The 12,610-nt window shown below is 44.0% G+C and overlaps 1 protein-coding gene across 3 annotated transcripts in view; it reads left to right on the forward strand.

Annotated features, from left to right (window-relative positions):
• Nucleotides 1–12,610, forward strand: part of RNF112 (ring finger protein 112) — a 34,476-nt gene that overhangs the window by 5,444 nt on the left and 16,422 nt on the right. For 2 of the 3 annotated variants that reach the window (XM_078378135.1, XM_073004501.2), the window contains 4 exons: nt 5,952–6,026; nt 9,049–9,352; nt 10,254–10,469; nt 12,213–12,350. In XM_078378135.1, the coding sequence (XP_078234261.1) occupies nt 6,004–6,026; nt 9,049–9,352; nt 10,254–10,469; nt 12,213–12,350 (681 nt within the window). In that variant the 5' untranslated portion in view covers nt 5,952–6,003. Of the gene's footprint in view, nt 1–626; nt 2,043–5,951; nt 6,027–9,048; nt 9,353–10,253; nt 10,470–12,212; nt 12,351–12,610 lie in introns of those variants that run through there. The other variant, XM_073004502.2, reaches the window with a different exon arrangement.

Genomic DNA, 12,610 nt, shown 5'->3' on the forward strand with positions numbered 1-12,610 from the left:
AGCAGTGCAGAGAAGAAAAATTGGAGCTAGCTTTCCTACCTCTGTCGTCTCTGCTTCCTTTACACTTACCTGGTTACACCTCATTTCTTTTTAATGCAGGGGCTCCAATAACAGCCTCAGTTGTGTTTCAAGCAGGCTTTTTATCTAGGTCATCCAAGCCAAGACCAGCGACCAGCTTTTGTGTGTGCTGGTTAGCTGGTTTGTTTCCCTGTTTCTGTTTCCCACTCCATTGTCAAACCACTTGAGTTGTCCGTTTGTGATGTCTGTAGTACATTAGGGTCAAGGGAAAGGAATAAATATCCTTTCTTCCTCTTGATTACAGAAGGCAGTAAGGAAGAGGTGTTTTATTAGAGATGCCAGTGTGGAACCTGTAATAATTCTGGAAAAGATCTTACAGGCCAACCAGTCTAAACTCTCAGTGTAGAATTTACATTGGAAAAACCACCTACAGCAGTGGTCCCCAACCTTTTCCCAACTGTGGACTGGTTGTGTGCGTGTGTGGCACACTCACGCAGGGGGCATGGCATTCTTGCACAGGGGCGTGGCACACTCATGGGGGTTGTGGTGCCCTTGCGTGCATGCACATGGCACGCTTGCAGGGGGTGTGGCACACTCACAACGTGGGGGTGGTGCGCTGGAAGGGGGGCAGGAAATCTGTGTCTGCAGCCTGGTCCTCCAAGGCCACAGACCGCTGCCGAGTTGCAGACCGAGTATTAGGGACCCCTGACCTACAGCATCCTTCACCCGTGCCTATAGATAGCTAACGTACCAAGATGAGGGTAGCATCTTACCCCCAAATTTCAGGGATCCTAGTGCTCTGGTCTCAAACTGTCTTTTATTTAAGCATTATACAACATATACCCATGGTAGGCATGGAAGTTACTGTATTTTCCAGTTCTACAAACAGTCTTCTTGTTGTTTAGTCATGTCCGATTCTTCGTGATCCCATGGACCAGAGCACGCCAGACCCTCCTGTCTTCCACTGCCTCCCAGAGTTGGGTCAAATTCATGTTGGCAGTTTCGGTGACACTATCCAATCATCTCGTCCTTCCCTTCTCCTCCTGCCTTCACACTTTCCTAACATCAGGGTCTTTTCCAAGGAGTCTTCTCTTCTCATGAGATGGCCAAAGTATTGGAGCCTCAGCTTCAGGATCTGTCCTTCCAGTGAGCACTCAGGGTTAATTTCCTTCAGAATGGATAGTTTTGTTCTCCTTGCAGTCCAGGGGACTCTCAAGAGTCTCTTCCAGCACCACAGTTCAAAAGCATCAATTCTTCGGCGATCAGCTTTCTTTATGGTCCAGCTCTCACTTCCATACATCACTACAGGAAAAAGCTTTGAATATGTAGACTTTTGTTGGCAAGGTGATGTCTCTGCTTTTTAAGATGCTGTCAAGGTTTGTCATCACTATCCTCCCAAGAAGCAGGCATCTTTTAATTTCGGGGCTGCTGTTACCATAATAACAATTAAAAAACATTTTGAGTGAGTGAAATCTTGTCTTCCAAAAGCATTTGAAAATGTATTTCAGTCAATGTGTGTACTGAGTGGTAATTGATGCAGGTCCCCCTGAGTTTCCAGTTTTTTTCCAGTAGAAAATCTGAACATTTGTCCTTAGGGAAAATACAGAGGAAAATGAGATTTTGTAAACATCCATTTCCCCCTATGCCTTCACATGTCTAAACTAACTCCATGCCAGTTTATATGGACCCCACATGATTTCCTCCCTTGTGCAAGTGGCTCTTAAGCACTCAGTCTTTCCTCCACCCTTCGGCCACATCTAGTTAGATGGAAGCAAAACTAAAACCAAAAAGACAAAGATAGTGAACTTCAAGAGTGTTGTTTTAGATTGTGAATTGTGGTGTCATCGTGAGGGCAGGGTGGGGGCGGCTGGGGCAGAACTGAATGTGACTGGGAGGAGCTCGGTTTCTTCCAAACCATTCTGGATCCTGGGAGTGAGTGAGGTGGGAACTCAAGTGGGAGAGAATGAAAAGAAGAGAGAAGAAAGAAGTTAGCAAGTTACAGTATATTTGGAAAAAAACCTGTGGTAAGAGAAGAGTCTTCTGCTTTTCAGTGCCGGTCTGTCATAGTGATACAGTAACTTCTGAACGAAATGGTGTTGAATGTTTACTTCTGTTTATGAATTGTTTTTATAAAGAGTTTCAATGAGAGTTTTTTTAAAAATCAAATTTTAGGGAGTGAGCTACAAAGCTACAATAATAGATATACTTTGTTGTTATGTGGCATCAAGTTGGAAGTGACTTATAGCGACCTTAATAGGGCTTGCAAAGTAGCTGAGATATTTAAGGAGTGCCTTTATCAGTTCCACACTCCCAGTGAGTTTTCATGCCTGAGGGCGGATTTGAACCCAGGCCTCCTGAGTCCTAGTCTGTCATTCTGTCCACAACACCACACTGGGTATCAAAACGTACTTAGGTAAAGGTTTCCCTTGACATTTAGTCCAGTTGTGTCCAACTCTAGGGGGTGGTGCTCATCCGTGTTTCCAAGCCGTAGAGCCAGCCTTTGTCCCTACAGTTTTCATGGTCACGTGGCCAGTGTGACTAGACACGGAACACCATTTCCTTCCCACTGTGTTGGTACCTATTTATCTACTTGCATTTTTACATGATTTTGAACTGCTAGATTGCCAGGAACTGGGACAAGTGACGGGAGCTCGCTCCGTCATGTGGATTTGATCTTACGACGGCTGCTCTTCCGACCCTGCAGCACAGAGGCTTCTGCGGTTTAACCCACAGTGCCACCACGTCCCTCTTCAAAATGTACTTACTGGGCAGTAAATCCTGCTGAACTCAATAATACTTATTTGGGGGTAAAAATATACAAGACTACACTGATCATGTCACCCCATATGAGCCTTCTTGGCTTCTAAGTTCTTTTGGAGATGCCCTTTTCTCAGTCCCACCACCTTGCCAAGCTCATACGGTGAGGACACAAGAGAGGACCTTCTCAGTGGCTGCTCCCAAACTTTGAAAGGCACTGCCCCAAGAAGCAAGGCTGCCCTCCTCCCTCTTGTCCTTCCATCAGCAGGCAAAGACCCTCCTCTTCAGGCATGTTGTCTCAGGAACTCTGGTTCTGAACTTACAGATGTTTAACTGTTCTAAATTTGTTTTTAACTTTTTTTTGTCTCAATATGTGTTTAATTGTTTTTTAAATGTGATACTTTTACTGTGTGTTTAAATCTGTTTTATTTGCTGTGGGCCACTTTGGGTCCCCTTATGGGAAGAAAGGCAGCAATGGTTGTCAAACTGGGGTCCCCAGATGTTCTTGGACTACAGTTCCCAGAAGCTGTCACCACTTGGTGTGTTGGCCAGGATTTCTGGGAGTTGCAGTCCAAGAACATCTGAGGACCCACAATTGGGAACTACAGTAGTGCCTCGCATAGCGACATTAATCTGTTCCAGGATTAACGTCGCTATCCGGATTCATCGCTATGCAGGGGGAAAAACCCCATAGGAACGCATTAAAATGGGTTTAATGCGTTCCTATTGGGGTGAAAACTCACCGCTATGCGGGGAATCCTCGATCTGGCCGCCATTTTCGCTGCCCGGTAAGCGAGGGCAGGGCGCGAAAACGCTGCGGGCGGCCATTTTGGAACCACAGATCAACTGTTTAAAAAACATCGCAATGCGAAGATCGATAAGCGAAACGCTTACCGATCATCGCAATGCAATGTTTTCCCTATTAAAACATCGCATTAGCGATTGCAAAAAAGCGTCACTATGTGAATTCGTCGTTAAACCTTGTGCTCGTTAAGCGAGGCACCACTGTATTGGTTTAGGGTATCTAAACTCCAGACGTTGGGAGTTCAATTCCCCACTGTGCCTCCTTGGAAGGGGCTGGATTTGATTCATAAGGTGCTTGTCCAGGTCTGCAGTTCTAATATTATGATGACAATGATGAATAAATAAATAAAAATAAAGAAATGCACTGTAGAAACCACAGGTTTCTTATGGATCAGCCCCAAACCACTTGCATCAGTAGTGCCCAGTCATGGGTCCCCAGATGTTCTTGGACAGCAGCTCCCGGAAATCCTGGCCAGAACAGCTAGTGGTAAAAATATCTGGAAGTTTTAGTCCAAGAACATCTGGGGATACAAGGTTGGGAACCATTGATCTATATTACAGGACAATGCTGGAAAATTATTCACCCTCCAGAAAATCTGGACTACAGTTCCCACATTCCATTATCCTTGCCCGCATTGTTTGGGATTTCTGGGCCGTGAGGTCCAAAACATCTCTAGAATGTGAAATGCAGAAAAGAGTTTGGCTCATTTCCAAAGGACTGAAGCATTTTAGTCACTGGGCTGAGGGCTTATAGGAGAAAATAACACCTTTTCCACAAATAACAATGATAGCAATAATAAGAATAATCCCAAAGCACGCGTGTGTGTGCACACCCACACCCACACCCACTCAGATTGCATTCCTGCCCTCCTTCCTGTCATTTATTCCCCCAATTTTTTGATGGAGTTCAAACTAAAATACTGTTTGCCTCCCATTTATTTCATCCTTGCCGAAGTCCTGTAAGATCAGTAAGGTTATAAAAACGACTCATCTAGGGTCACACTCAATCCTCTATTTGCTTGGGCGGCAATCCTATGTTTACTTCATATGAAAATAAACCTCTTTGAACATTACATGTCATAGCTTAATTTCACAGTGAAGATCCACAGAAGTGTAGTATTAGTAAACTTCATGGCTGATAAGGGTTTTGAAGTCAGGTTTCTTTGATCCTGGTCTCACACGTATACCTGGGAACTTTCCTTCTCTTTTCTGAAAACGTATCACTCAATATCCCAACATAAACCGACTCCTTGGGCTGGTGCTTCAGTGTATCTATGTTCAGTGCATGATGGCTATGTAGGTCAGCTATCAGAGGACAGACATATGGGTGTAGTTGTAAACTTTGAAGTGGAGAAGAGTCCAAATATTTCAGATGATGTCTTACTCTCTGTTTTCTTTCATGTTCTTGTCCGCCTAGTTAGACATCACCATGGCTGTCTTAATTATGGGTACTCCAACTAATTCTACAGAACAAATTTGTGTCACATCCACATCAGTCTCCTGGTTGTTCAGTCAAGAAGTTATTTAACATACACTTCTTTTCCTATTTATTTTTACTTTGAATGATCAGTTGTAGCATCCTGCACTACTCATTACCATTTTATGACTAGATTTCTAGTGTTGTGCATTTTATGAGTTTTACACTACCGTCTACACAAAAAAATTCATGGGTACTATATGTCAACAATACACTTATATTTCTCCCCAGAGCTTAGTACATAGGATAATGCCCAGTTTATGAGGATCCGTTGGTGGCCATAGACTAGTGAGCTGGCAAAGGACAGCACAATGATTGGGATATTGGACTTTGGTTCTTGAGATGTGTGGTTGCAGGAGGAGACCCAAGAAGTCACCAAAGAGGTTAAGATTAGCAATTTCTCATGAAGCTGAGGGGCCTTCACTGCTCATTCAAGATCAAGCTGTCTTAAATTATTTTGTATTTCAACAAGAATAGCTGCAAAACCCATTGCTTACCTACAGTGAGGACTGCAGTTATACAGAGGGGTCTTAGAATATAGGAAGGTATGGATAGCAATAATCACAGCAAAGCATGCTGCTTATATACTCCCCCATAGTGCTTAGAGTACACTCTGGGTGGCTTACAGTTTAATTATACAGGCTACATATTGCATCATGTACGTATATACGTGCTCTCTCTCTAAATAGGTGGTACCTATTTATCTGCTTGCATTTGTATACTTTCAAACTGCTAGGTTGGCATGAGAGTAGCCTTTACCTTTTGCTTTCAGGCTGTTTTGACCCAATGAGCCCAAAACAATTCTTCCATCCCAACCCCGTTACAAAGTTCCTTATAAATACACTGGCTATTGAGACAGACAGCTCCACTTTACCGCACTATTCTTTACTTATAGGAGGACGAAGGATTTCCCGGTCTGAGACCTTCAACATTAGCCTTGCCACGGAATGGGGAACAAGAATATTAAACTGTAAGTTGACACTTGGGTGATGGGCTGACTAACGTGATCTCTCAATAGAAAAAAAATGAAGAAATTAGGACTGAAAAGGTCCAGCACAGTAATACAGTATGATTCTCCCTTTTGATTTTTTTTTAAAAAATATTATTGGAATTTATCAATGTAATGATTAGTTTAAATGAAATTGTGTAATCTGGGGTGGCAAATTGCTGCTCATTAACAAGGCACTGGTTCTGTTCCTGGGTTCATTCCAAAACATGGGCTCAAGAGTGCAAGCAGCAGCTTATTGCTCAAGCACACAGGGTATCCCTGCAGAAATCCCATTTTTTTGGAGAGGAAACATGCTAATCTAACAGAATAAGAAATGCTGGATAGCTCAGTGGTTTCAGTACCTGGATGTTGGGACTTTTCAAGTTCAAGAACAACAAAAAATCCTTTTCTTAGGGGATAGGCAGCCCTATAGTGCAGGGGAGAGGAGTTTTCCCCATGGATGCTTGCAACTGCACTGTTCTTGATATTTCATACAGCAGCCTTTTCCAAACTGGCACCCTTAGATCCATGGTTACCATCACTCTCTGCTGGCTCAGAATGATGGGCATTTTAGTCCAGCATGACCCTTGGGCACTCCATTGAGAAGCTGTCACAGAGGGCCATTGTTCAATCTCTCCTTGCCATCCCAGTTCTTTTTAATGGCAATGTAGAAAGGCTTTGGGACTGAACTATATGTGATCTTGGGCACCTCTCCATTCGACCTTCCTTCCAAAATACTGCAGTACTTTGTTTCTGAAGTGTTGCTGTACTATATACTGTCACACAAATTATTAGTAGCTTCTGTAATCTGATTCATTCTTGCACATTTGCTTCAACATTTCAAAAGAGGTAAACATTTTGGGCTTTGCCAATAAGAGATTTTTTTTTCTTACTTCATATTCCTATTTGCAGTTCCTGGCACCTGGCTTCTCCCAATACATACTCACACCTTTTCTCCCATTACTCTTGTGCATGCAGCTCTTACAAGAGACCACACAACTCAGTCTTCTACACATTAATACAAAAATGCAATCCCAACCAATTCATTGAAGCTTCCATGTTCCTGCTTAGGGTCACAGCCATCTATGGATCTGTCCTAAAACCTGTCTTGCTTTGCCTAAACATTCTCCCCCAAACAGCTTAGAAGGATTCTTGCCTCTTAACTCAACAGTTTCTGCAGGGATTCATTGTCTGCAGGAATGAACAAGAGACTCTAGGCTATGTTTTATCTATTTGCGCAGCTACACCCAAAGAAACCTCACCTGAACCAATCAAAAGTTCAAGGTAACATAAGCCAGAGAGCTTTGTTCTCGCTTGTAAGTGATTAGATCAAAATACTTTCTGGCTTCCCCTTATCTTATGGAAATGTGGAAGTTCTCCATCTCTCACAGAAGGCAAAAGGAAGATCTTCTTATCCTAAATACCCATTAACTCCTTTCTTGCTGGCTCTTGGTGTACTCTGACAACCCTGTATGGAACGGTGATGCTAGGATATAGCTTGTTCATCCCCCCGCCCAATCTCTGGTTCTGTCCCAGAAGGAATGGGAGAAGAAGCTACCCCACATAATGCATCCTCAGGTGCCCCATCTGTCTTTGCAAAAGCAGGTTTTGCATCAGCCACCTTAAAAGGTTTCTGGAGCCTTGTTAAGATATTGCAACAAAAACAACAAAGAGGCTTGTGATACCTTTAGAGCAGTGATTCCCAACCTTAAGTAACCTAGGTGTTCTTGGACTGCAGCTCCCAGAAGCCTTCACCACCAGCTGTGTGGGCTGGGGTTTCTGGGAGTTGCAGTCCAAGAACACCTTGGTTGGGAACCACTGACTTAGAGCTTCATTTACATCGGCAGAAGAGGGCTGGAGCCCCTAAAAGCTTATACCAAAATAAACATGCTCTTCTTTTGTCATTTAGTCTTGTCCAACTCTTCGTGACCCCATGGACCAGAGCACACCAGGCCCTCCTCTCTTCCACTGCCTCCCGGAGTTGTGTCAAATTCATGTTGGTAGCTTCAATGACACTGTCCAACCTTCTCATCCTCTGTCGTCCCCTTCTCTTCCTGCCTTCTAACTTTCCTAACATCTGGGGCTTTTCCAGGTAGTCTTCTCTTCTTATGAAATGGCCAAAGTATTGGAGCCTTAGTTTCAGGATCTGTCCTTCCAGTGAGCACCCAGGCTTGATTTCCTTTAGAATGGATAGGTTTGTTCTGCTTACAGTTCAGGGGACTCTCAAGAGTCACCTCCAGCACCACAATTCAAAAGCATCAATTCTTTGGCTCTTCTTTAAGGTGCCACAAAACCCTTTATTGTTTTGACACAATGAAAAGCAATCTTAGTGGAAATGGCAAACGTGGCAAACAGCCATGAGCAAAAAAAAGGAAAAAAGAAAAATTTTTAAAAATTAAAAAAAATTCAAAGCAGGTAGAATTGCAGTAAGTGACTGGGGATATGGGATGCAGTAGTCCTGGGTTAGGTGGAAACGCTTGTCAGTCCTAACCAGCAGTGGCAGATAAGAGCTGCAGAGCAACAACTTCCAGAGGGACACCCATTTTCCCTTTCAGAGTGGTAAGATGCAAAGGCAGGTCACCACCCAGGATCTCATTGAACTTCCTTCTACCTTATCATGTATCTATTTGGGCTATATCCAGGCTAAGATCTGCAGATGCAGTTGAATGATGGTAAAGCCACAGCTACAAATAGTCCTTGGCTCCCTCTCTTTTCTTATGTCTTATGTCTGAGAATGAAGGAACCTCTAGGTCAGTGTTTGCCAACTTCAGGTCCCCAGATGTTCCTGGACTACAACTCCCAGAAATCCTGGCCACCACAGCTAAGAGTGAAGGCTTCTGGGAGCTGCAGTCTAAGAACATCTGAAAATGAATGCTCTACTTGTTTTTGGACTCAATCTCCCATCACACCAATCATTCACAGTGCTGGCTAGGGATGATGGGGTTATGTGTCCATCCAGTCCCATCTGCAGCTTGATAGGTTCTACCCTTCTTATGCCTTGCAGGCCAGACCCACCAGCAGACCCTCCAAAGCAGTCTGCAAAAGGCATGATCCAGACCCTGCAAGAGGACATCATATGTTCCATCTGCCTGGAGTCCTTTGATGATCCTGTCTCCATTGACTGTGGACACAATTTCTGTAGGGGATGCTTGACTGCCCACTGGAGTGTACCCTTGCAAAATGGGTACCGTTGCCCCGAATGCCGTCATCCCTGCAGCCGGGAGAGGATGAAACCGGACACTCGGTTGAAGAACCTGGTGGAAAAAATTGGACAGCTCCCTCTACCAGAGGAGTTTGAGAAGGAAAAAGTAAGAAAACAGGCCCAAAATGGCTTATAATTGGAGCCACACAATAGCCAACAGGTGTTGGAAATGACACTTACTCAACTAGGAGAAATTACAGCATTCATTAATATGGCACCTGGGAGAATCAGTTAGGTTGGGTCCAGGTATTAGCATCTTAAGGGCTGACACATGGTAAGCAAGCAAGCTAATTATGACTATGTGGAATCCCATTGATCTCATAGATGAAGACTCCATCCTAAGTGTGGATCTGACTCATTCCATGCTAGAATACAAGTAGGACTCACTGCCATCTATTTCTGTTTCATTTACTAAAATGAGTGGCATGTTAAATGGCAGAGTTGTGTTTTTTTTAACTGACTACAGTGGTGCCTCGCTTAACAATGATAATCCGTTCCAGGAAAATCGCCGTTAAGCGAAAACATCATAAAGCGGAAAAAAACCCATTGAAACCCATTTAATGCGTTCCAATGGGCTGGAAACTCACCGTCCAGCGAAGAGCCTCCATGCGGCGGCCATTTTTGCTGCCTGTATAGTGAGGAAGCTGTCCCAAAACAGCAGGATCACACCGAGTGCTAGGCAGAGCAAAGAAATCACCTTGATTGACAAATGGTGGGAGGTGGTAGCGAAGTGTAAAAAATTGGTAATAAAAGGCCTACCTTGTTCTCCAAAGCTAACATGAGCCTTCTGTTACGGCCAATAATACTTCGCATTGTCGGGGTGGATCTAAGATTCAACAGTCAGTCAACATAGATTTGATGCAAGGAATGAGAAGGCATCTCTTTCTTCATCTGGCCCAGCCCTGCCTCTGTGTTGGTTTCCCTCCCAACACAGATCCATGGGCCAGGCTTATTCTGAATGGAGCATAGGGCGTGTTCTTGACCTGACTGTGTTATACCTCTTTCAGGAGATACCAATACTGCTGTCACAGATGGGGGAACCAGTGCAGCTGGTGGGTCTGGATGAGAATGGAAATCTCTGCCTGGATGAGGCGGTGCTAAGCTCTTGCTTGGAGGAAGGTCAGGTGAAGGATTCTCCAGTCTGCCTGATCTCCATTCTTGGTGAACAGCGCCGTGGCAAATCCTTCCTGCTGAACTTCCTCCGGAGACGATTCCAAAACCTGGTGAGTGTCATAATGTGTTTGGGGTGGTGGCGGCAGGGTTTCTGTCGATGCTTGTCAGTCGTGCAAGTGTAAGTGGCATTGATAATGGATGGCTGGGAATGCCTGAATAATAGACATTCACAAGTTGAGCGCTAATATGGTTGGCCTGCAATGCTGATTGAAGAGCTGAATGCTGATTGGTTGGTGTGATTTGAATGTTTTGGCAGTGAGGCAGTTGAGAGAGCCAGTCTGTTCTGAGAATCAATTAATAAGGATCCGTCAAAGAATCTGGTAGGGAGTGGTCAATAGGTGTGTTCATTTGTGTTTGTTTGGACTCCAAATCCCAGACTATTCCGTTCTGGAAGATCCACCTACTGGATATAGAGATGATATATGATGTTAATTCGTTCCAGCAAAATCGCTGTAGAGCGAAAACATTGTCAAACGAAATTTTAAAAAACCCATTGAAATCCATTAAAACCTGGTTAATGCGTTCCAATGGGCTGAATACCTGTTTGTCCAGCGAAGATCCTCCATATGGCGGCCATTTTCGGTGCCTGTATAGCAAGGAATCCATCCTAGAAAACAGTGGGGGGGGGGGCATTTTGAAAGCCGGTGGCCATTTTTAAACCCGACGATCAGCTGTTGCTGATCATTGTAAAGCGAAAAATTGGTTCCCGAAGCAGGGAACCGATCGTCATTAAACAAACCCAATCTAAACATCGCTTTTGCGATTGCAAAAACTTCAACGTTAAGCAGATTTGTCGTTAAACGTGGTAATCATCCAGCGGGGCATGACTGTATGCTTAAATTGTGCTCACCTGGAAAAATACCGCTCTGGAAGGCCACATGGCCCAAGATAGGCTGGGCCTAGTTTCCTGTTGGAAAAAGAAGCTGCTGCTGCTGGTTGCAAGGATTTCATTTTGTGTAGACAGTCTGTGACAGCAGATATTTTGAATCAAAATACAGAAAAATGTATTTATATTTTATAATTATTTTATTGTATTTTATTTATATTTTACAATTGTTTTGTGCTTTAATTGATATGGCCTAGACACTACCTTTCTCTTCCACACATTTAAGAAAGCTACCTTTAAAAATCCTTTTGTTTGTTCAAAACTTATTTCTCCCCATTATTTAATTTTATGAGGCACTTGGAAGATACTTAAATAGTCAACAAATAGAAAACATTACACAACACTGTGTAATCTCAGAGGGAAAACGAAAGAGGTTCTGGGCAGAGCACAGTAAAAAGTGCAATCTTAATGCTTGCTACAGGTTTTAGAGATAGCTGTCGTCCCCAAGCTTGGCTAACGCAGGTGTTCTTGTGTTGCGATTTCCAGAAGCCTTCACCACCAGCTGTGCTTCCTGGGAGTTGCAGTCCAAGAATGCCTGGGCTACTGGAGGTTGAGAACCAGTGATCTATTCTTTAACTTAGAGGCATTAGGAAGTTGTGCCTAGGTTTGAGCTAAAGGTATCAGAAACATGCCTGTGGCTACCTAAGGAGTCTATGACCTGCTAGTCTGAAAATAATAAAAATAAACTTTGAACTGCAAAGTTGGAAGGGACCCTATGGGTCATCCAGTCCAGCCCCTTTCAAGGAGGCACACTGGGGAATTGAACTCTGCGGCCAGAGACCTAAGTCACTGAGCTATCCTCAATAGTGAAGGATTCCTCCCCAGGGAAGGATGTCAAATTCTCCATCCTAGGACCAGAATCCTTCTTGCTTTCAGACACAATCCTGCATTTCTTCCTTGTTGGCAGGTGGCTGAGGATGATTCATGGATGGGTGAAGAAAATGACCCCCTGGCGGGATTTGAGTGGCGACCAGGACCTACCACCACCACCAAGGGGATATGGATATGGAGTCAGCCGTTTTGGATCTCCACTGAACATGGAAAAGTAAGAGTTCAGTGCAGCAGTGGGCAGAATGCTTCCCTTCAGATGTTACTGAATTGCAGCTCCCACCAGCCTTAACGAGTAGGTAGATTAAAGGGGGGGGCATGGAAATGGCCAGCAACATCTGGAGTACTTGACAATGTCAATAACAAAATGGCTGCCCCTCTCCCCCACTGTGTTTGCTAAAGTGAAGAAAACTCAGTGCAGGGAGAGTCAATCAAGAGTGGGATCATAGGTGCATGAAGGACTTGGGTCACAATTCC

Source organism: Pogona vitticeps, chromosome 6, assembly GCF_051106095.1.
Source record: "Pogona vitticeps strain Pit_001003342236 chromosome 6, PviZW2.1, whole genome shotgun sequence".
Taxonomy (NCBI): Eukaryota; Metazoa; Chordata; class Lepidosauria; order Squamata; family Agamidae; genus Pogona; species Pogona vitticeps.